The 22932-nt window shown below is 44.5% G+C and overlaps 1 protein-coding gene, 1 long non-coding RNA gene, 1 other non-coding gene and 1 pseudogene across 3 annotated transcripts in view; 3 read left to right on the plus strand and 1 right to left on the minus strand.

Annotated features, from left to right (window-relative positions):
• Positions 1-101: 101 nt before the first annotated feature.
• Positions 102-22932, plus strand: part of LOC134549943 (cytoglobin-1-like) — a 29310-nt gene continuing 6479 nt past the window's right edge. The window contains 2 exon segments of the mRNA XM_063396094.1: positions 102-455; positions 21673-21877. Coding sequence (XP_063252164.1) covers positions 21783-21877 — 95 coding nt within the window. The 5' untranslated portion in view covers positions 102-455; positions 21673-21782.
• LOC134550500 (U12 minor spliceosomal RNA) lies at positions 232-380 on the plus strand. The gene has a single exon (XR_010080343.1). It is a non-coding gene; the product is annotated as a U12 minor spliceosomal RNA (small nuclear RNA).
• LOC134549944 (uncharacterized) lies at positions 462-8252 on the minus strand. The gene is made up of 3 exons (XR_010080219.1): positions 8149-8252; positions 6202-7682; positions 462-5186 (listed from the first exon to the last, which is right to left on the minus strand). It is a non-coding gene; the product is annotated as an uncharacterized LOC134549944 (long non-coding RNA).
• Positions 11057-21665, plus strand: LOC134549441 (heat shock 70 kDa protein 12A-like; annotated as a pseudogene).

Below are 22932 nucleotides of genomic sequence, written 5' to 3' on the forward strand. Positions count from 1 at the left end.
CCCCACAACTCCCCGCGGCCCCCGGACCCGTCATTTGCATACGTTACGGCACGTCGCGGGCCGGTTCGGGCGCGGTAACGGTTCTGCGGGGCGAAAGGAGTAAGGACCATGCACAGCGGTAAGGACAACACAGGCCAGCTGGCAGCGACGTCAGACGGCGTGGGGCGGCCCTCGCCCTCACCTTGGGAGCTACTGCGGAGCAGTGTGCCGTGCTGCAGAAAGCATTATGTTATGCCTTAAACTTATGAGTAAGGAAAATAACGACCCGGGGTGACGCCCGGGTCCTCACTCCAAATGTGAGAGGAATTTTTGTGCGGGTACAGGTCGCCCCTGGGTGTTCCGCTTACTTCGCGGGATGCCCGGGTGCCGTGATCTGCCCGTTGTTCGGTGGTGGGCGTCCCAAGGACAGAACTAACGGAAGCGGAGTGCTCACGTGTTCCGTCAGTTATACGGAGGCAAGTTCCCCGTCTTCCTTGTCACATTTCTAACAGGAATTCCGGTCGGTTTAGAGATCAGAAATATCTTAACCTATGGGATTTTTTTTCTCTGTTCGCTGAGGTGCCCTAAGGGTTTTCAGGAGACTTAGAAATAATTCACCAAACTTGCCTAATATTTCACGTGTGTGCAGGAAGCAATTCCATTTCTTCTAAGGGAGCAATTACGCCTTTTAAAATCAAGCCGGGAGGGAAAGGGAAATGGTACCTTGTGCATCTCGGGCAGCGGTGAGCTCCTAGGGTCCTGCCCTGTCATGACCTGCATGACTGTGGCTCTGTGTCTCACCGTGGGCCGTAGTGCTGTTGGGCCTCCCTCAAAATGCCTGTGTGCAGCCCATCACAGCCACAGCTTTTCAAAAATGCAGTTTTGCTTCCGCCTGCAGCTCTGTCACGAGATTCACTTGTGACTCCTTCGCACCCCTGCTGTTCCCTTTCTGCTGTCTCCCCAGCACAGCATCCTGAGCTGCAGTAACCCTGAGGCATTGCCATGCATGCTGCAGCACCCATTGTGTTACTGTGGAGCTGGCGACCCAAGCACATTCCATGTGAGATCCAAGGGAAAGCTCCTGTGGGGAAGCTCCTGGACCTCAACAATGTGGGAGCTGCCGGGGACAACACAGAGGAGACTTGTGCAGCTGAGGTGGCTGCACAGGCTCAGGCTCCTACAGCACTGATTTCCTAAAGTCATACCAGCAGTGATGCCAGGTCCCTGCTTGGTTGGGCACTGGTGCTTGATCAAGCTCCAGGGTGGCACATGACTGCAGCACTATAAGTGAAGGTACACAAAATACAGCCCTTTTTTTTTTGCATTGCCTTTCTGCAGCTGTTGAGGTACTTGATCAAGCTGAGGCGATGGGGTGGGTAATGTGTGACGTTTGTTTTGCAGTTGCAAAACCAACAGGCAACATCTGTTTGAGCAAATTCATATGACTTTAAGAGCAGCCCAAGTGGTTCCAGACTAGAGGGCCACCTAGCCAGTAACCTGCAAGGACCTCTGTGGAGGTCACTTCCAGTCACCCCACCAACCTTAGTGCTTGCTGTTTGTGCAGCCTTGATACCTTCAGGCAGTACCTCCAATCTCTGCTTTGTGGTGAACCACAACCTCCTGTTCATTTTGCTTCCATCAGCCTAGTTCTTGCAACTGAAGCTGAAGAGTGCATGTGTAGCTGCCACCGACCCTCTCTTCCACCTGTGATCCCTGAAGTCCTTTTTTGTCCAGGCGAAGAATTCCAAGCCTGCACAGACATTCCTTCAGTGAAAGCCTCCCTTCCCTCTGCAGGTTCCCAACCTTCTCATGTTAAGTCTCTGTGGGAGGCTGATTAGGGGCATGAGTCATGCTGTTGTGGAAAAGGAAGGGTTTAAACCTCAGGAACTTCCTCTCTCTGGGTTTCTGATTGTTTTGCTCTTCCTGTTAGACACAAGCTGTAGCTCAATTTTCACAGGTTCTTCGTGGTTCCTTCTCTGAGCTGTGGATGAGAAGTCAAATATTTGTTCCATAAAGGGCCCAGGGCCAGGCCTCTGCCTCCCTCCTTGCGGCTGGGAGAGTGGGAAAAGTGTAAGCAACAGCAAAGAGATCTCTGAGTGTAGGGATCTCTACAAAGGGCTTCTTGTCCCAGTATGCTGGAAAGCTTTCAGGCCTGCCCAGAGGCAGATTCCTTAAGTGTGTCTCCTCCATCTGCTGAGACCCCACAATAGGGAAATCAGAACAGAGGAGACCATTTCCCCATCTCACACCAATTTACTGTTAAAATATTTCCTAGGAAATTATGTAAAGGACATCAGGACATCATATTAGGCTTGGTATGGTATGTGATACAGCATCTGATTTAAAATGTCCCATCTAGAGCTGGGAAAAGAAGCTGTGTTGGATCACGGGCTAGTGTAGTAAATAAGCTGATGGGACTCAGTCTTCTCATGCAGAAAAGCCAATTCTTTATTCACAAAGCTCATATTTACAGGAAATATCAAGAAGCACTGTGTTAAACCTAACTGGTCAGCAGTACGTAAAACTCAGTTCATTGGTTGGTAAGGGCTATTGTATATGTCTATCAAATTTTCTCTCTCTAGATATGTTTACATATTTTCTTCACTGATTCTCACTGGACAGATTCATTATTTATGCAGGTGCAAACTTATTTTTCCTCTCTGAGAATAGGTTGTTGCGTTCATTCTTATAATTTTTCTTTATGTGAACTTACAAGCTACCTCTAGCTTAGCTAGAGTAGCAGGGCCTAAACCATATTTTATAAAGACTTTTTTTTATAGTATCTCTACCTGTCTGCAACAAGCTAGATGTTGTCCTTTACACCAGGAGATGTGAGTCTGGCAATAGGGGAATTTGATTCACAGAGACACTGCGCAGTGGCAGTCAGTGCATCTTTGTTGCTAATGGAGGAAGTACCTGGTTTGTAGTGAGAAGTTAAAAATCCTCTGATTTTAGTGGTTTGGTCACTGTTTCAGGACTGCTGAACCCTAGGCCTTTTAGCCTTCTGAAGATTTTTAAATCAGTCTTTGCAACATGAGTATTTTAGCCTAGCAAAAATGATATTAAGGAGAGAAAAATTAGAGGAAAGGACACACGTGAGGAGATGCAGAAGTGATGAGCTTCAGAGATAAAACTGATGCACAGCATAGGATCAGACAGACTCAGGGAGCTACAAAAAATTTAGGCTAAAATTTTTATAAGCAGGTAACAAATAGAGCATGTCAGCTTGCCAAATGTGTAGTACTACTCTTGTATAATCACATGGCAATTGACTCAGGGTCATGCTGAAACTTCTACTTGCCTGGACAACTTCCCTGTCATTTACCTTCTACAGCCTAGAAAAATGAAATATTAATACACTTTCATCTGAGTCTGCAACATTTTAAAAGGTATGAGAAACTAACTATGGTAGTTCTTTCTTTTTGTGAAAGTTGTAGAAAATATGGTACATATGTAGTTTTACTCCACCTGTTCTATTCCATAATAGATATTCCTAATGAAGGTGTTATAAATGCCAATACAATTTTCCAATTAAAATTATAATTTTGGTTTATTAACAAAAAAAAAAGATCGAATTACAGAATTTCGGCAAAACCACCCACAGCGGAGATACTTGGCTATTTTTACCTGGGAAAATGTCAAGGGTGAACCGGGATGCAGTACCTGGCTGACTGCCATCCCCCCTAGGCTCACGAATTGGCCTTGTTCGGGGCTTAGTTTTTATACACTTGATTCCGCCTCTGGCAAAAATTTCCTCATAGTCCCTTTGTGTCCAAGTAAGTTATTCAAATTCATAGTTGTCTCCGGCTTAGCTGAAAAGAGTTCCTTCTCTCCTGCGAGGTGTCGGTTCTTGGTTTCCCCGTGAGTGTATTGACGCCCAGATTTATGAATGGTAAAAGTTCATGTCCGGAGATGTGGATGATGATGTTCCTCTAATGGTGGTGTTACGATGCTCCGATGAGGGTGTTAGCTGACGATAATGATCTGACGACTCTGCCATCCAGGGAAGAGAAGACTGATAGCTTATCTTTATGTGTCTTCTCCTGGTGCTGAGGAGACGGCTGGTTTTCCCGTAAATCCTTTGTCTCTTTTCTGAATGTTAAATTCCAGGGTGGTGCCTGCTTTTTGTCTTAGCAAATTTTCAAGGCAGACTGAAACATATTCTCATATAATATATATACAGTGATTTTCATAGTTTAAATATGTCATAACCCATAAGAATATGAATTAACATCCCATATTTTTCACAAAGGTATTTTACAGTCAGTTTCTCAGAATACTCCAGTTTTCTAAAAGCTAATTTTCTTGCACACACCAGGATCCCAGCTCATGTTGTCACTGACCTGCAATATGCTTAGGGAATACTGAATTCCTATGTGAAGCAGAGCATTTTGCTTGCCAAGAGCTGCACAGAAATTTGCCTTTCTTTCTGGGGGCCCATCAAGAAAATCACAGGGAGTTTGTGTAGCCAAGGAAACTAATGGACTACAAAGAAGAACTGGAGAAAAGAACTTGGTAGGCACACAGCAGATTTTGAAGTATTTTTTAATTTGGTAATTCTCAAGTTACTTACAGAATACTGTGTCACACAAAATCACATAAATATGCATTTGTCTCATTGCATCCCCCTTATGCCATGGAATACAACTTCTAGGGCTGTTTGGTCCAGAGCTGTGGCATGTGTGTAGCTGAAGGACTTCAGGAGAAATAAATTGTACAGACATGGGAAAGCAGCAGAGTGCTAACAGCCAGACAGCCTTTGTGAGGACACAATTGGAATAGCTTCAATTTTTTAATACAGGTTTGTTAATGATGATTTATACTATGTGTCCCAAGCAAGGGATGTCCAACTTACTAGCTCTAGAAAGTAGGCAATTCATGGGAGAAAGAAAAGCTGAGTATTGCATAGCAGCTCTTTCATCTTCTTATGGCTAAGTAAGTAATTAGCCCGACTCTCAAGTCATTCTCCTTTGATCTCAGACTACACTTTTCACAATAATTTCTTCCCCACATTTCATTATGGGTCACAGAAGTGGTGTTTTTTTCCAATGCACTACATCTTCCTTGTCCACATGCTCTAAATATCTTCTGTTCATCTTCCATTCAGCTTTAACTGGTGGGTCCTGAAGAAGCAGCAAACAATAAATTTGGCAGCTCTGCAGCAGGAACTGTGTTTCATTTTCAGTTCCTGTGTGAATGGCAGCTTCCTGAAAATCAAATGAGTACAGTTTTCAAAGCTTTGTAATGTTATGTTAATATATTGTTATGTTGCCTCCCCACCCTCATTCGGTACAGCTGCTCAACAGGAACTAAGTACTCAAGAACTTCACTTGTCAAAGCTGCTGGTACTGTTTGAGCGGAACATGCAGGGGTCTCTCTTTTATTTACTAAGTCCTGACTTCTGGATTGTGCCACTGTCCAGCACCTGTCATAGAGAGATCTGCAAGGAGTTTGCTGAGACCAAACTCTTGGAAAAGCCCAGCAAGCTGCAAAAGGAGGAAGCTCCTCCTTGAAAGTTTCATATATCTGTTATATATATGTCATATCTTCCACAAGAAAAAGCCCACTAGAGACTAGTCCATGTGCATAGCAGGTATCAGGGCTCTGTGCACACAAACAGCCTCTGCACAATCTCCTCTGCCTTCCCAGGGGTTTGTGTTCAGGGTCAGCTCAGATTTAGCATAACCATATAACCTTGTATTCAACTCCTCAATAACAGCCAAGCTGGCAGAAAGGGTGGTGTGAGGAGTTATGAGAAGCCTCATCTTCACCCGCAGACTGGCCACCAATTGACCCAGGAGCTGAGTAGCGGCTAGGTGCTTGACTGAGCTGTGGTGTTGGGATGCCTGTGCCCAGCCTTGCTGGTCCTGACCCATAGAGCAACTTCACAGCTTGGTCTTGACCTGGCTGGTCACTGTGAGCTTGCCCAGTGGTCACTGGTTTGTGGCTGACCCTAATCACCACCACTGGCCCTTTGCTCTTTGCTTGGGTCCAGTAAGGCTGTGCCTTTGTTTGTAGGGGCAGGACCCTGCCTGTCCTACTGTACTTCCCTTACAAGGTTACATGTACTTGAGAATGTTTTGGGAGTATATGGGCTGAAAGGACCTGGCCACAAGTGGAAAACAACCTCCTGCAGAAGGGAGACCTCTCATTTTTTAAATAACAAGCTGCACAGACAATTGAACCATTGCCTCAGTTCGTGTGGTCTGTATCTTTACTCACTTGAACAATCTTCTTGTAAACCATTGAGTTTTGGTGATAGTGTTGTCTGAACAGCTTCATTACGTCTCGCATCATCACCTACAGAATAATCATCGCACAAAGCAGGCTGTTATCATATGGTAAGGCAAACGCTGAGATTTTTTGTTTCTCATATTGGGTCAATCAGTAATGGAGAAGTCACTCATGTCAGGCTTTGGAGGAAGGTGCTATAAAATCAACTCAGGGCTGGAAAATGCTTTCTGAACTCATATATGTGCCTCATCCGGCTGGACAATTCAGATATGCAGTGTATGACTGTGTATCACGGGACACAGAATAATTTCATTTTGGAAGGCTCCCACAAGGATCCTCAAGTCCAGCTCCCTGCTTCTTTGTGGAATAGCTTAACTCTTAGACAGAAAGACCTGTTTTTATCCAGTGTTGGTCTCATACCCAGGGTTGCTAGAGTTTGGCTTTCTACATCCCCAGCCCTCTGAGCTCAGAAGTTATCCCCAGAATCATTGCTGACAGATTTTGAGCAGTGTCCTTAGCAGAAGCAAACTTCTAAATGAATGGTAGATGCCAATGGCCCTTTTACACAGAAATATAAAATACCTTGGTCAAAGCATTATTTCAAAGAGGAAGGTCAAGAACTTTAAGTATGTCATCTGTTCTCTTTTGTGTATCTTTCTCACAGGCATCAAACAGCTTCTGCATTGCAAAAACAACAACTGATTACAGCATCAATCACAATGAAACCAAATGTGAGGTGTGCAAAGCATATGCTGAGAAAACATCTGCATTAGAGTAAATTGTAGGGCTGCTAATGGATTGAGATGTGTCTTCAATAGCTGTGAAATAAACTGTTTCATAAGCTGCTTGCATATTGGAGGCCATTCTTCATCATCTGTGGGGTCTTATCATCACAATCAATGCTAATAATAGCCACTTCTCAATTCTTGTCCTTTAAGGTAATACTGCTTCGGTATTTTCCTTCAGATCTCTCCAGCATCACAGTAGTGAGTCAGACATCAAAATGAGGTCTCCTAGCTATCAGTTCCAGTACTAACATAAGCAAAGTGGATTTTTTTCCCACTTGTGCTTAACACTGTGGGAGATGGGACTGGTATTTGAGTGTGCCCTTCTGAAAAGCAGGAGGATCTCAACAGCATTCCACAGGCTCTGCTCAGCTGGAAAGTTGGGGCCCAAACTTAGGCCCCAACCCTGTCTAGTACAGAAGTACAAATACTCAAAGGCTGCTATATGGCTACACCATATTGATCTGATAAGAATCAGAGGGAGAAAATGGACATGAACAAACCCTAATGATGCAACTTCCTTCTTCATACATCCAACACTAGGGCATGGAGCTCCTGACTTTCTCCCATTCCCATAGCCAGAGCATCTCGTATCTCTCCAGCACAGCAGACAAATGTGAAGGGTCATTGATGTCCTCAGAGTGTTGGTGCATGGCCATCGCATTAGCCAAGAGCTCTTGGATTCTAAGTCAAGGAGGATATTAAAAAGTCAAGATGAAATAATGAGTAAATGTAAATATTTTGCTTATGAAACTATTTCATTAATCCCATGTTTTCTATAACGCACTTCTCATTTATATTATATAGCTGGCAAGCAGCTTTTTTGTGGAAAATAGTGCTTTCTCAGCTCAGTTTTGAATGATCACAGTCGAATCTGATCAGAGTGGTATCTTGATGATGTCATTGTAGACTGGTTTCTTTTACTCTTTTTTTAACGGGTTATCCTTAGAATGTCTCCTTCCCTTTGCAGAACAACCCAAGCCATCATCCAGAAGTCAGTTACAAAGAGATGCTGGCAGGTTGAAATTCTGGAGAGAAGGTGTCTGGGCTGTCTGGTCAGAGCAGAGACCCCAAGTATTGGAGAAAACAAGTATATGGCTTTTCAGTGTAGAAACACACACTATGTCTGAAATATTAATAAATACCTTACCTTGCCTCTAGCTTTTTGATCTTCTCTTTCAGCATGTAATTTTCCTTTTTCTCCTGATGCTGTATTTGGATTACCCTTCCAGGAAGTGCTCTGAAACAGATTTGTGAGATCTCTTTATTTGTACTTGGACATGGGTACAATAGTGGGTGTGCTCCTATTGAATAATCTGAATTCAGGAAAAAAGCTCTGAGGTGGGAAAGTCCAAGAGTATCCATGAAAAACTCCAGGGGAGCTGAACACCTCCCCTAAAAGCTCCCACCCACAATTTATGCTCAAATCAAGTGGGAAGCTATTTACATCAGAAGAAATAGAGGTGTGATTGTGAGTATCATAATGAATTCCCCCTCTTACATTGATTATTAATATAAAGAATCACATTACCTGTTGTGACTGTCTGGAAAGTGGAGTATGAACAGTGTCAGACATGTTCTCATTGTCCATCCATCCATAAGGGGAAGAAATAAATAATAAACCACTTTGCAGTCAGTGGGCAAGTATGCAATAAAGTCTTAAAAATGCACAAGCTAAAGTTCCTCCCTCCACTTTCTGATCAGCCCATAGGGACAAGAGATTCAGAGACCAAAACTTGTCAATGCTATTCTTTATGAGGTGTGTGGTTTGTGATTCTGGGAGTCAATACCAACAGTGCAAATAAAATACTCCCGAAAGTGTAAGATCTGCACATTACATGGTGCAAATCCAATAGCTTCTGTAAATTGGTTCTGGGTTCCCAGTATAGCCTGGGCAAAATCTGTTGCTAATACAGAGCCCTTCCTGTGTCTGGCTGATTTGTAATTTTCTGTCCCACCTGCCCTAGTGTGCATCAGCTACAGTTCATTGTCAGAGGCCACACTAAACAGTGTAATTTCTGGTCACTGGACTCTCACATTATTTTGTTGTCCATCTCTTTCATAATTTCAAACATTTCCTTCATGTTAGAAGTCTGGTCTCCGTAGGCTGATGGCTGCTGTGAGATGTCAGACGTATGTCTGAGGAAAAAAAGGCAAATCTTACAATGAAGGAGGGTAAGAATACATCTTGGAAAGAAGTACTTTATAATAGCCAATCCTGTGACAAGAGGCTTCATGGCTACATCCATGCCAGCAAAATGGATCAGAGACAGGACAAGGGGCACACAGGGGTGCAGATTTGGCACAAGTAAGTTAGCACTCTCCCAGATAATGCCTGATACAGCTCAGAGGACTCCACAGGCCAGGGTTTGCCAAAGCCAGGAGCATTTGACTAATCATTAGGTGTGGATAAAGTGGGCAAAGTAAAAGAACTGCTCCTGAAAAACAAACTCAACCTATACCTGCAGAGAGTGGGGAACAGCAAATGTAGGTGACTGTTCTGCTAAAACGAACTTTGCAATGTATGAGTATGGGGTTTTTTTTAATAGAGGAGTACAAAGCTCTGTGTTCTCAAGGTAATTTTTTTTATTTGTAGAACTTCCCTGTGTCCTATTTCCTCATGAGGATCCCAAATATCAACTATTATTAGAGAAACAGTCCCAGATTAAGGTGCTTCGGCCGTTTGGATCCAGGTGGAACAGAGAGCAAGCTCGTCCCTGCAACCAGATGTCACAGAAAGCCTCAGCATGAGGCTGTACCTTTGGTTTATGCCAATAAAAGGCTGCACAGCTGCAGCAAGGGACTGTGCTGCCCCTCTCTCTCAGTATCACTCCCTCCCACTGAAGTACACTTTGGTTTTGGTTACTTGGATCAATTCCTTTCCTTCACTTTCAGTCTTCCACTGAAGACACAATCTTTTTCTTTAAGCTCAACAATCTAGTAAAAATTTACATTTTAGTCCACCTTTTCCTGCAAAATTGATGAGCTCAGAGCCATGAAATCCCAGATCTTGTCACTCTATATACTGATCTTTTTAGTTTATCTTCCTCCTGCACCAATTTAAGATCTGCCTCACACTTTGGAGTTGAACTTGAGCTGAATTTGGGGACAGTAACCGTCTCTGTGATGGCTAGAAAGGTTAGGAAGTAGAAAACTGAGCTCTCACTGAATATTTCAGTCAGAAAATGCTTGCAATTCAGCACTTATGCAACCCTCCAAGAAACTTTGTAGAAATAGTCAGATCTAGGAAGATTAAATAAGTTTATCCAGAGACACCCCCTGTATAACCTACCTGCTGACTTCTGCAGTCATCTGTCTGGGATCAATGTCCTCACATTGTCTTTCCAATACATTTGTTCCTCTGTCGCTAGAAACATTGTGTGCATGACATGATTCTGTTCCTCTGGAGCCAGAAACGTTGGGTGTACCCCATACTTCTTTGCTGGAGCTAGAACTATTGGGTGTACCCCACACTTCTCCTTTGCTGGAGCCAGAAATACCAGGTGTATCCAACACTTCTGTTCTTCTGGAGCCAAAAACGTTGGCTATAATCCACATTTTCCCTTTGCTGGAGCCAGAAACATTTGGTGTATTCATGCCTTTACAGCAGCAGCAGAAAATGTTGAAATGAGTGCAGCACTGAGGTCTGTTGATGCTGCTGGGAGTGCAGAAAGCTACTGATAAGGCAGTTCCCTAACAAAGGTACTTTGCTGTTACAAAAAACCAGAAGGAAGCCCTGCCTCTTTACAGGAAAAGGTACAATTTACAGGATGTCTAGAGTCACATCTCTCTCCAGCCAGGAGAGAAATCAGGAAAGATTGCCCTTCCCTCTGCAGTATCAGTCCTTTGAGTTTCAGTCCAGTGCCATCTGTTCATCCCTCTCTGCTCCCAGAGCTGCACACCTCTGCACTGCAGTGGCCATGGCTAGCCAGTCAGTCTTTGTTGTTGCTATAGATTTTGGCACATCCTACAGTGGGTTCTGTTTTTCTCTTGCTTCGGGTACAGACTAAATCCTCCAGGTTTACTGGGGAACAGAGTACGGGTACAAGACCTCAAAGATGCCTATGGGCATTTTGTTCAACCAGAAGCAGGAGTTCAAGTATTTTGGCTATGATGCTTTGAAGAAGTACAAGAGCCTGCCCTCCAGCCAAGCTGACAGCAGATACTTCTTCCAGAACTTCAAGATGCAGCTGTATAACACGGTAGATTGAAGAGTTACTACTAACAGGGATCGAGGCTGTTCATTTATTTGAGGGGTTGGGGTTAGAGAATCCATGAAAAGGGATGAGTAAGTCTGGTTGATGAGGATGAATGAACACCAGTCAGAGAGTATTTTGATGAACAAAAGAAGAAATTATTTATTCTGGTAATTGCTGAAAGCTTCACAGGCCCTCCCTTTATGATGCTTTTTATTTGTCTAAAGACAATAAAACCTGACTGCATACCTGGGTGAAGGCAAATACCTATTCCTAACAAAAGGTGACCTATTCCTGAGCTTGACAGGGAAATTGGTCTCCCTCTGTGACTTCCTACCTTAGTCCTCCACAAGTAAGAGGGATCAAGTGAAATTTCCTGTAATTCAAAGGAGATTGGCAGTTCTGTGATTACATAAAATCTCATTCCATGTTATACAACTCCCCCTAGCTCATTTCTCCCTTCCTTGAAATGTTATGCTGAAGCAAAAGTAAGGGTGTCCAGCTGTCCTTGAAGCCTGCAGTGGCTTTATCAAATTTCTGTCTGAAGGCTCTGTGCTGATTTGGAATAGTTCACAACATTTTCTGTGTTTCCTTGTTCAGCCAAACACCAGGCTACCTTAGGGCCTTCCTGTCTGTGCTCCAGGGTCCCACAGGGCCTCTCAAGTGTGGAATAAACCAGAGCACAAAGCAGTCCCAGGAAAAGCCTCAGGTCCTCTCTTTGAGGGATGGGAGGCCTCTTTGGAGATTTTCCACTCCAGGACAGCTAGGAATGATGTGGTCTGTCACAATGTCACCTCTGGAGCAGTTGGTTCTCATTCACTTTCAGCAGGGGGTGGAAGAGGCTTTAGTTCAGAACTATTTCTCTGCATCTGAGGAGCAAATGGTGAAGAAAAATTTCATTACAGAATCACTCCCCACTCAGGTTCAGGAACCTACAGGATCTGCAGAGTCTTTTTACAAAATTTGGTCTAGGAGAAACAGCTGAATTATCAACCATATTGACAATTTGCCTACTGAATCACAGGCATGGTGGGTGAACAGTTTGGTAGCTGACCTGCTCCATGTAGACTCAGCCACAGTAGTGAAGCCAGTGCTGGGAGTTTACTCAGGTTTGGAGACAGGGGTGTCTGGGTGCCTTATGTCGTGCAGTAATTGGTGTGAAGGGCACAGGTCTCATATAGACATTACACCATGTGACCCTGGACCTTTTCTTTAGTAGAATGTAACAGATGGCATGGAGCTGCCACCAATGGAAAGTTGTTTCCTGCCCTGACAGTCTTTTCTGAAAGCCTGTGCTACCTGAAGCAACATGCCTTGAACACCGTTAAGGAGGCCTCTTTCCAAACTGTCTACGACCAGGAGATCACCTGGGTCATACTGTCCCAGCCATAAGAAGTGCTGCTGCCAAGCAGCTCATGCATCTGGCAGCAAAAGAGGTAACAGCAGGGGTTACCCCATTTCCTCAAATTACCTTTGAAGGTTTCTTTGCCCATTGAGGCAAAGGAACTCCTCAATATGTAAACAACGTGTGTTTCAAATTTCAGTCCATTGGACAGAGAAATCTTCCACACTGAGGGTGGTGAGGGAGAGGATGTCCCCAAATGGCAATAACAACAGCTCTGCCCTCTCCCCTCACCGCCATGTAGAAATGAGCCCCACAGAGATCAGCAGTGCAAGAACCACTACCCCTGCATGAGCTGCTGGGGTGAGAACAGTCTCCCTAGCAGGTGGTGTTCATGCAGGAGTTATCTCACCCCCTTTCCTTGAACTGACTCCTCTAATTTGTGATTTTAGGCAGTGTCGTGGTTGCGGGGGGGAGGTCAATTTTTCCAGGGGGATGTGGGCAGGCCAATCAGTGATCAGCTTTTCTGCTGGCACCTGGATTGGTCACTCGGCGGTTTGGACACGCCTCTGAGGACACAAAGAGTTAAAAGCAGGACTCCAGGGGGGTTTGGTCTCTTTTGGGTTCTGGTTTCAGCAGTGGAAACATCTCCTCTCCCCTGCTCAGCTTTGGGCAGAGTGGGGGAGGGGAGCCACGTGGCCGGGCTGAGGACAACCACGCGGTGGAACTAAAGTAAGCCCTAAAGTAAGCTGGAGCCCCGGGGGGGATAAGAGAATGGACAGGACTCTGGAACTGAGCTGCCCCATCCAGGATGGAGGGGTGGAAAACTGTAGAAGTGCCTTCAGTGTGTGCTCACCCCCTCCCCCCACCCTCCGGGAGGTGCCCACCCACGTGGGAGTTGCCCAGCCTGGGAGTGCCTGAGCCTGCACCCTGCGGAGAGATAGAAACTGTTAACCCTTGCTTGGCAGAAAGAAACTTTTCTTAGACGTTGATTCTCATGACTGGTGGTTTCAGAGGAGAGAGGGAAGCGGCCTGGGACCGAGATGATAAAGCACGATTGGAAGGAACCCGATGGGCAAAGAATGAGAGGAGTAGCTTTCTGAGCTGGACTTTTCTTGCATAATGTCAGCCATGGACTGAACTTAAGTCTCTTTTGAACATAAACTGCATGTTGGGGTGGATGTGGCCAGCTCGACTTGCTGCAGTGGAGTGAACAGAGAAGAGAGGAAGAAGGTGTGGTGGTGCTCTCTGCCCTCAGAGAAGAAACCCTCGGCCCCAAGGGGAAAAATGGGGAGAGCTCAGCATGCAAGCATCCTTAAAAGAGCCCTGTATGCAGCTTCAGCCTATGGACACCAGTGAGAGCGCTGGACATAGGAAAAAGAGAGTGTCGCCCTGGCAGACTTCTCCGGGCGGTGCCACGGGTGACATAGAAACACGTAAGGGGTAGTAGACCTGCGTTTTCTGAGGAACAGTCTGTGGTGCAAGAGAGACTCCTCTCTCCCTTGCTGAATTGAAGATTGTTTTTTTTGAGTGGTGATTGTTTGATTTAAAACCCAAAGGTTTGGTCTATGGAGAGTAATGTGTGGGGAGTGGAAACTGGGAGAAGAGAGGAAATGTTCTGAGAAGTTTTTATTTCTGTCTCTGTGTGTGTTTAAGAGTTTTCTGTCTCTGTTCTTATGTAATGTAGTAAAGTTTTGGGTGGTTTTTTTTTGTTTTGTTTTCAAGATTTAAGCCTGCTCTGCTCTGTTCTTGATCACATCCCACAGTAGTTGTTAGGGCAAAAACATATATTCATGGGTGCATTAACATCTGGCCAGTGCTAACCCATGACAGGCAGGAATTATCTCTGACATGCTCTCTAGGAACCTAATCATTGCCTTGGAACCAGAAGCTGCATCACTGTGGTGCAAACAGCTTCCACAGGAAAGTTTTATGGCAGACAGCAGTGACAAGAAGAAGTCTGAAAACTCCCCTGGGATCCAGTATATTTTCCCTTTTTAACAGGTACCATCTTTGCTCAGCAAAGTGGTGCATGGCTATTTCACAATATGGCCAAAACTTGGACTCCACTATTGTGCCTGTCGTGGGGTTTTTTTTTGTTGTTGTTGTTGTTGTTTGTTTTGTTTTGTTTATTTCTCACCTAACGAGAACCTGTGAGTAGGCAGAAGAATAGAAGGAAAGAACAGGATTGTGTCTCACACTGCAGTGCTCTTCAGGTCACAACATGAGGTTCTGTGTTGTGACACAAGGTCCTGTTGTTGCTTGCACCAGATCAGCTGGCATGGTGTCCTAGCATCAGCCACCGGCATGCACCACATGCTCTTGTATAGCCTGAGCTCACAGCCTCCTCTCCAGAAGCAATTGTAGTTAGTGCCCAGTGAAGTGAACAATGAGATGAGCTAGCATTTACTGGAGAGTAAATCATATTTATGATTTACATCAGAATATTTGATGAACTACTTTTCAGTAATTTCTTTGGATTCCTGAGGTTTTTTGGTGTGATGTGAATTTTCTGCCAAGAGCAGTCTGATAGTTGTGAACAAATAGCGAAAAGGCATCAAGAGGACCAGAAGTTCCTGAGATTCTTCTCACCACTGCTCAGGAATCAGCCGCCTTTGTGACAAGACCAGGCTTGGTTTGTGATCAGACAGGAGATCATCTTGTTCAGTGAGCAAGTCAGAGCATCCAGCTCTAATCAAAAATAAGCCTAATGAGACCAGACTTTTAAACAAAAGTGCATAAATTTAAGAAATTTAGAGAAGTACAGGCAATAGCAGAAGAGTGAGGATGAAGAAAGAAAGCAGCAGAAAAGTGTATCTGTGAATCAGGAGTTCAGAAGATAAGATTCTGTGGAAAATCATGTACTTTAAAGCAAACAGCACAATTAATTTGAGTCTCTCTGTGTGTGTAGGTGGCACAGTAGACATCACAGTACATGAGATCCAAGTACATGAGATTACCTGAAGAAGCTACACAAGGCAACTGGAGGGGGATGGGGAGGCAACAGAGTGGATGAAAACTTCACCAGTTTCCTCAAGGAAATATTTAATGATGGCATATGGGGTCAATATGTAAAGAACCACCCTACAAATTACAAAATATGATATACAACTTCAGCCTACAGAAATGCTCTGCAACCAGGGAGGCAGTCTACATACGTTGCTACTACAACCTGACCAGAGTGGCACAGTTCAAGGACATCTCCCAGTTCTTCGAAAAAACAGCACGAACTGTGGTGTGATGGGACAATCATGATTACATATGAGAAAATGAAGAGCTTGTTTGACTATAGTATCAACAGTATCATTTCTGCTTTGAGGGAAATTATTTGCAAATGTGAGATGGACAAAGTCCAGTACATTTTACTTGTGGGAGGCTTTGCATCCAGCATCATCCTGCGAGATGCAGTCAGGTAAGCCTTTAGCAGCAAGTGTCACATCCTTTGTCTCTTAGAGGCCCAGGCAGCCGTTACAAAAGGGGCTATTTTATTTGGAGTTAATCCACACATCATTACTTCAAGAATCAGCTGTAGGACATATGGCTTAGAATTATCTCAGAAATTTGATGATGCTATCCATGATGCCCATAAACAGAAGGTCTCAAAAACTATATTTATTGCATATAGTCTCTTACAGAAACTGGTGGAAATTGGGGAGTCAGTGAATATGCATGAAGTTGCTCTTTATGATTTTTATCCAATAGAACCAGATCAAACAAAGGTAGTCTTTGCTTTCTATTGTACAAAACCCCAGAATCCTTGGTATGTAGATGAGGAGGGGTTGGAACAGCTTGGCTTCTGTGTAGTGCCATCACCAGACACATGTTTAGGGAGACATTGCAGGCTGAAGGTGGAGATTAAATTTGGGCCCACTGAATTTAAAGCCACATGTACTGATGTTACTTCCCAAAAAAGTAGGACAGTTATAGATTTTTCATCTTATAAATACTCCTCATTTTGAACAGATCTTAGATGTATTTTCCAACCATTATGATTCTAACAATTCTATGACTTCTACAATATAGTAAACAATTGGACCAGTAAGTCCCTCATGCAACTTTCTATTTACCCAGGAAAACTACTTGTCTGATTCTCTGGTTCTTTCCATTCCTCACCAACCACCTTTTCAGTCCAACACCTCATTTTCCCTTGTATTTGACAACAGGTTTGTCTGCTGCTTTATCTCATGTCCTTTTAGCTTGCATCTCTGAACATAATAGTCCATACCACCAATACAATCATCTTGACCTACCTGTCTTTGATGCAAAGCCTCTGGACTGGTGTCTAACTAAAGCAGCCCATAGCTGTTTATTTTAGCCTGGTGTCATCTTGCAGTTACATCTTCTCTTTCTCTGACATCAGGTCACTTTATCTGGAGTCCAGGTTTAATTCTGCTGGGGCTGATATTCAGTGTATTTCTGTTTTCTTCAGAGTATCATTTATATAAACTCTGTGTAATTAAAGCTCCAGTGTCCCAGAAGAGGGAGTTGAATGAACCAGACTAGGGGCTTGTGTCCAAAACCTGTGGGAGTGTTATTTCCATTAAATGATTGGTTGGTTTGATCTCATTAATTGGGCAGATATGAATGCCAGATTGTAACTTTACAGATATGAATACTGCATATGCTGCTGCCTGATGACTCTGTCCAGCTCTGGATACTCTCTGCATCTCTGATTTGGGTATGATATTTTCTATACCTGTAAAAGCTGATTTCTTTCCTCCTGCCTGCAGCCTCTGTGCAAAAGTTCAGCACAGTGTAAGCTTCATGGGCCTAAATTTGTCCAAGAAAAGGATGCAGTCCAGCAGTGTGGTGGGTCTGGCTGAGCTGGAGTTAACTTTCTTCATAGTGACCCTTATATTGGTGTGTGGTTTGGATCCAGAATGATGCTGATAAAACACTGGTGGTTCAGGGGGTGAGAGGTGGGCTGGGGTTTGTGGAGTTGGCTTTCTTCCCCTTCACGAAGAATGTAAAGTTTCTCTGCAGAACACCAGCCTCTACCAATGCAAATTCTTGGTTAGCCGGATACAGTGCAAGAAAACGCAGCACTGTCATCCTTATTAGTTGAATGACCGCATTAGAGTCACTGCTGGCTGCGTACTGAATGTTGTTAATCGTGAGAGCAGCATTCAGAAGACTAATCTGCATATATGCTATGCCCTATGATATATAAAATTGAAATTATTTTCAAATTACTACTTCTGCTTTCACATTTTAAATGTTACGCATGCAATAAAAATATTCACATCAGACACCTGTGTGCATTTCTACCATGTCAGGTGGTACCACTCTGTACACTTTGTAAGGGCCATTCTGGGGACTAGGTCCTAAGAAGATGAGCAGTCCTGTTTTTTTCTTACCCTTTGCATTTGGTATTTTCACCAGTGGAAAGCTCAACACAGCTCCACTCGAGCCCACCAAAGCCCTGGAATGGGAGAGAGAAGTACTGTCTAGGAAAGTGGCAGTGGGGAAAGCCTTTCCTACCCATGTGCTAGGTGGGCTTTGGGATTCAGACATTGACACTGACAATCGTGACTGCAGCTCCTCGTTTTGCTTGTTTTGATGAGCTGATTATGTTGATAACCTCAGACACCGAGCATGAGCAGATGCAGGTGTTTGTCCTTTCTGTGAAAGCAGTACTGAGTATCAGGGTATTGGGCTAAGCATCCCTGAAACCTGGCAATATGGGGGACTCTACCCTCAGCCTGAGACTACCACAGCTGTTGGGAAAATAAGAGTTACAGCTGCTGAGCACCTGACAGCCATCCTCTAAACAGGTGCGTGTGCTGAGCTGGGGATTAATCCTATAGAACAATAAATAGTGTGGGTTGTTTATGCTAAAAATCACAGAATCAGAGATCTCAAAGTTTCAAGGACAAGAAAAGACAGTGAGGTTTGGAGTGCCGGTAACCAGGACATTGATGAGCTCTAGAGGTGTGATGGCTGCTGGATCCTAATGGCTGGGTGTGTAGAAGGTGCCACTCATTTCTGTGGCTGGATCTTGCCTAAATCTTCTGCCTAAAGCATGTGATTTCTTGGAAACTGAGAGAAAGCAACCCTCATTATGCAGTACTGACAGCATTTCCCGGTAGTGAAGTGGGAGGCACATCCTCTTCCCCCCTGGCTGGGGATAGAGAGAGGAACAGCTTGGCCATAGCCCAAACACCATGGCTGTGCCTTCTGCTCCAGATTTCCCCATGCCATCTGGCTCCCCAGCCTGACCCTGCCTGCTTGATGTCAGAGAAAATTAAAGATTCACAAAATGTTCACAGTAACTATAAGTTAACCTTGAAACCATGACTGTGGGGTACTGGAGCAATGGAATTGTGAAGAGACCCCAGGAACAGAATGCTATAAATCTTTATATCCTTGACAAGGAATGGTTCAAATAGATTCAAGCAGAAACTGCAACTGAGGTTTAACAAAATAAGGTTTAACAATAACTTAGCAATGTGACAAGATGTAAATACAACTTAAAGTTACCTTAGATGATTATAATGTTAAAGAACACATTCACAGGGCAATTTGTATGTGGGAATGATTGGATAATGAACTGGACTGAGATCAGCACATGCACATTAAAAGTTACACAAGCATGAGTGACCAATCTCCTGTTTCTGTATGATTCTTTTTTGGTTACCTTTTTGTAAAAAGAACTGCTTGCTTTCCAAAAGGCTGGAAAAGGCCTAGCCTGGCCTGGCCCCCTATTCTTCAGATTTGTAATAAAATCATGTCTCGACTCAGTGTGTTGATTGGCTCTTGCACACAGGATTATTAGGGATAACATCCTGAGGAGCTTCACCTCATATTATAAAATCTCTCCATGCAGTAGAAATTATGATTGAGAGGATTCGCTTCCTTTGGCATAATAAAACAAACCATGGGAGGAAAAAGAAATAAACCAAACACTCATCCTCTTGCTCACATGTGGAGAGGTCAATGACTTCATGATTTAACAGCACATTTTTCATAGCTCATCCATTTCCACGCCAAAATAAATAGGTCTCTGGAGCTTTTTTGTTTCAATTTCTAGAGATTTCAGAGATGTAGCATAGGTGTGTATAGCCCTGTTAGAGATGTCAAAACTTTGAGGGATTATTGTGTTCATCTTACAAGGATTTGGCAAATCATGCAAGGAGAAAATAGAAGATAATTTTCCATAACAGTAAAAGTAACACCAGAAGATGGAAGAATAGAAAAGCATGTCACAGAGAGAGCATGGTTACATGCTTGAGGGAAGATGTCATTGATTTGTCTGGTCAGGGATTGCTCTGTGCTGCTGACACCTGGCTTGGTCCCAGACAAAACTGACCCATTGCATCCCAGAACTGGACCAACCAAGTACAATTAGGGTGCCTCCATGGAAATGTGTTTGAGAAAGGGAAGGGAACACTTAAAAGGGAGAGACAAGTCCAGGGCAGGTACAGTATCCAATGGGATGATGACCAGTGGAAGAGCCCATGCTGGAGCAGTTGAGTAGGGCACAAGTAGCAGCAGGAGCAAGGGACCCCCACGCACCAACCCCAGCTTCTGCATCACCCATGGTCTCACCAAAGAGTCTGGTTGTAACCTGCAGGAAGGGGTGGGGAAACAGGACAGGGGGAAGTGAGACATCTAAGTGCTGGTTGGTTTGTTACTTGGCAGTAAATTAATTGAAATTTCTCAACTCAAAATAGGTATTTTTTGGCCCATGGCAGGATGTCTGACTATATCAAGGGATGGAGCATATTCATATTTCAATGTCCCAAAGGAGACTGGGGGAGAGCAGAGGAGAAGTCTCCTAGGGAATCATAGAATGGAAGGGACTTTAAAGATCATCTAGTTTCAACTCCTCTACCAATGGGCAGGGACACCTTCCACTAGATCAAGTAGCCCAAAGCCCTATCCTGCCTGGCCTTGAAGTCTTCCAGGGATGGGGCACCCACAACTGCTTTGCAGGTTTCTATCAGACTGTGTGGTAAAAAGGGAGAGGGACGCAAGAGGGGACAGATTTCAGTGAAGTAATTTGAGGCCTCCCTCTGCAGCAGTGGGACACAACCCCACCAAGACCAGTCGGCCTCTGTGAGTTTGCAGCCAGCACTTTCCTTCTGCCCTGGGGTATCAGGTTGGTTTTTCTTGACATCTGCATATTTTCCCCTCACACCTGTTCCTTCCCTCCTCCAAACCATCCCAAACCATATGAGGTTTTGTTGGCCTTCAGCATCCAGCAGCAGTTTCTCAAGCCCCTTAGCCCTTATTTTGTGTGCATGCCCTGGACTTAGCCAGAACATTCCTGCCAGAGGTTAAGCCCAGGCATTGCATGGATAATCCACAAAAGCTTTTTGCCTCCATTTCCAAGTGACTGTGACTATAACAAGTCCAGAGATGCTATCTGCAGCTCCACCCTGGCCCTTCTTCTGCCCCTTATTTTTCTCCCAGGCAGTGAGGGCTCAGAGATAGGACAGAGATCTCAGCTACAAGCCAAGAGGGTTAGGAAAATACAATGCCTGTGCTTCTGGCCTGGCTGTGCTGCACTGTTTACCTCCAGTGCTAAAATGAAGTGGCTTTGCAGGGCATTATGGCCATGGATGCTGTGCCATGCTGCCATCGCCATACCTGCATTTTGGGCTGGCGAAGCCTCCCACCCTCATGAGACCAAGGCTGGGAGAAACTTTGGGGTAAGCCCCTGTTAAATTAGAGAGCTGTGGGGAAAGCAGTGACTGTGGTGTGAAGACAGGACTGGAGAAGCTGCTGGAGCTAGAAACAAGATCTTTGAAAGACCAGAGTGCCAGGGAGAGGGGATGGCAAAGCACCACAGTGCCTTCAGCACAGCAGCACTCTTGGGAGAAAACCAGGAAAATTAGTGCTCAGGCAAGGACCACCTTCAGGAAAGAGGAACCAAGCACTGGCTTTGGCAGGGGTGACAGGGGGAGAGAATCGATTACTTTTTTCCCCATTGAAAATTGCCTTTATTCCTTTCTCTCCCCAGACAGTGAGACCTTTTCTTTGGCACCTGACCTATGACTATAGGGCTAGTCTTCCTCCTCATGTGGTTGGTTTCTTTCCTGATTAAAAGTGATTAAGTAGCTCTAAAACCTGCAGAAATGTGACTGAGGGGAACAGAGACAAAGAGACCCTTCATGATCTCTTAAATCCCCAGGGCTGTATTTAGAGAGCCCTGAGGAGAGAACTGGAGCAGAAAGGCCCTGCCAGGACCTCCCTGTCCTTCTCCCTCCTGCTGCACCGTCCATTGCCAACATCTCCTCCACCATGTCACTTTCTGAAGCAGAGCTGCAAAGTGCCCGTGGTGCCTGGGAGAAGATATATGTGGATGCTGAGGACAATGGGACAACTGTGCTGGTCAGGTAAGGAAAGAGGCCATCCCACTGCTTCCCTGGAGGGGCGAAGGAGGAACAGCAAGGATGGAGTTGCTGCCTAGGAGCATGTCTTGATGTTTTTCATGCAGCCTTCGCTAGGAAGAGGAGCAATCCACACAAGAAAAAGTAAAAATAAAGGGGTAGGTGGGTGAGAAAAGAAGAAGAGACAAGAACAATATCTTCATCCATGTAAGGTAAAGAAAGTGTGGTATGAAAGAGAATGGGAATAAAACACGGGCCTTATTTCCCTCTTCCTCTTTACCTCTAAACTATTTTAATACTTTTTTTAAAAACTCAGTATTTCACTTCTGATTCTCCTTCAGCCTCAGTCCATCTGTTCCATTGTATTATACCTGTTCTGTGGACTTTCCTCTTCTAGTTGCCACCCCGTTTCCCTCTCTTCTGTTCATCTTTCACATATTCCACTCTCATCTGGGACTTACATCACCTCTATTAGCATGGATCAGTTCAAAAATTATTTCTGGTTATCAAACCTTTACCTCCCCCTCCAGCTTTCTTGTGTATCACACCTTGTGTCTGGATTACCCTTACGAAGCCTTACATGCTGCTCTTTCCTTCTACAGGATATACAACCTGAGCACAGTTAGGGTCAGAAATGCAGCCATAAAATGTTAGTAGCATCCAGTAGCTTGACTCCCTGGGGCAATTTACTCTTGAAGGTTTTGCTTTAGTGTCCTACAGCCACAGACCTGCCTATAGAGAAGTCCAGGGCTTCCCAGGACAAGAGAGACATGGTCATGCTGGAAAGAGTCCAACAGAAGGCCATCCAAAGATGATGAAGGCACTGTACTATCTCTCCAATAAAGAAAGCAGGGAAAGCTATAACTGTTCAGCCTGGAGAAGAGAAAGCTCAGGGGAATCTTACCAATGTGTACATTAAAACTTGAAGGGAGAGTGCAAAGAGGGCAGAGCCAGGCCCTCAGTGGTGCCATGAGATGAGACTAGAGAGGAGATGGGCCCAAACTGAAACACAGGAGGTTCCCTTGAACATCAGGAAACACATATTTTTTTACTTCTGAGTG

The sequence above is a fragment of the Prinia subflava genome, chromosome 4, assembly GCF_021018805.1.
Source record: "Prinia subflava isolate CZ2003 ecotype Zambia chromosome 4, Cam_Psub_1.2, whole genome shotgun sequence".
In the NCBI taxonomy this organism is placed as follows: Eukaryota; Metazoa; Chordata; class Aves; order Passeriformes; family Cisticolidae; genus Prinia; species Prinia subflava.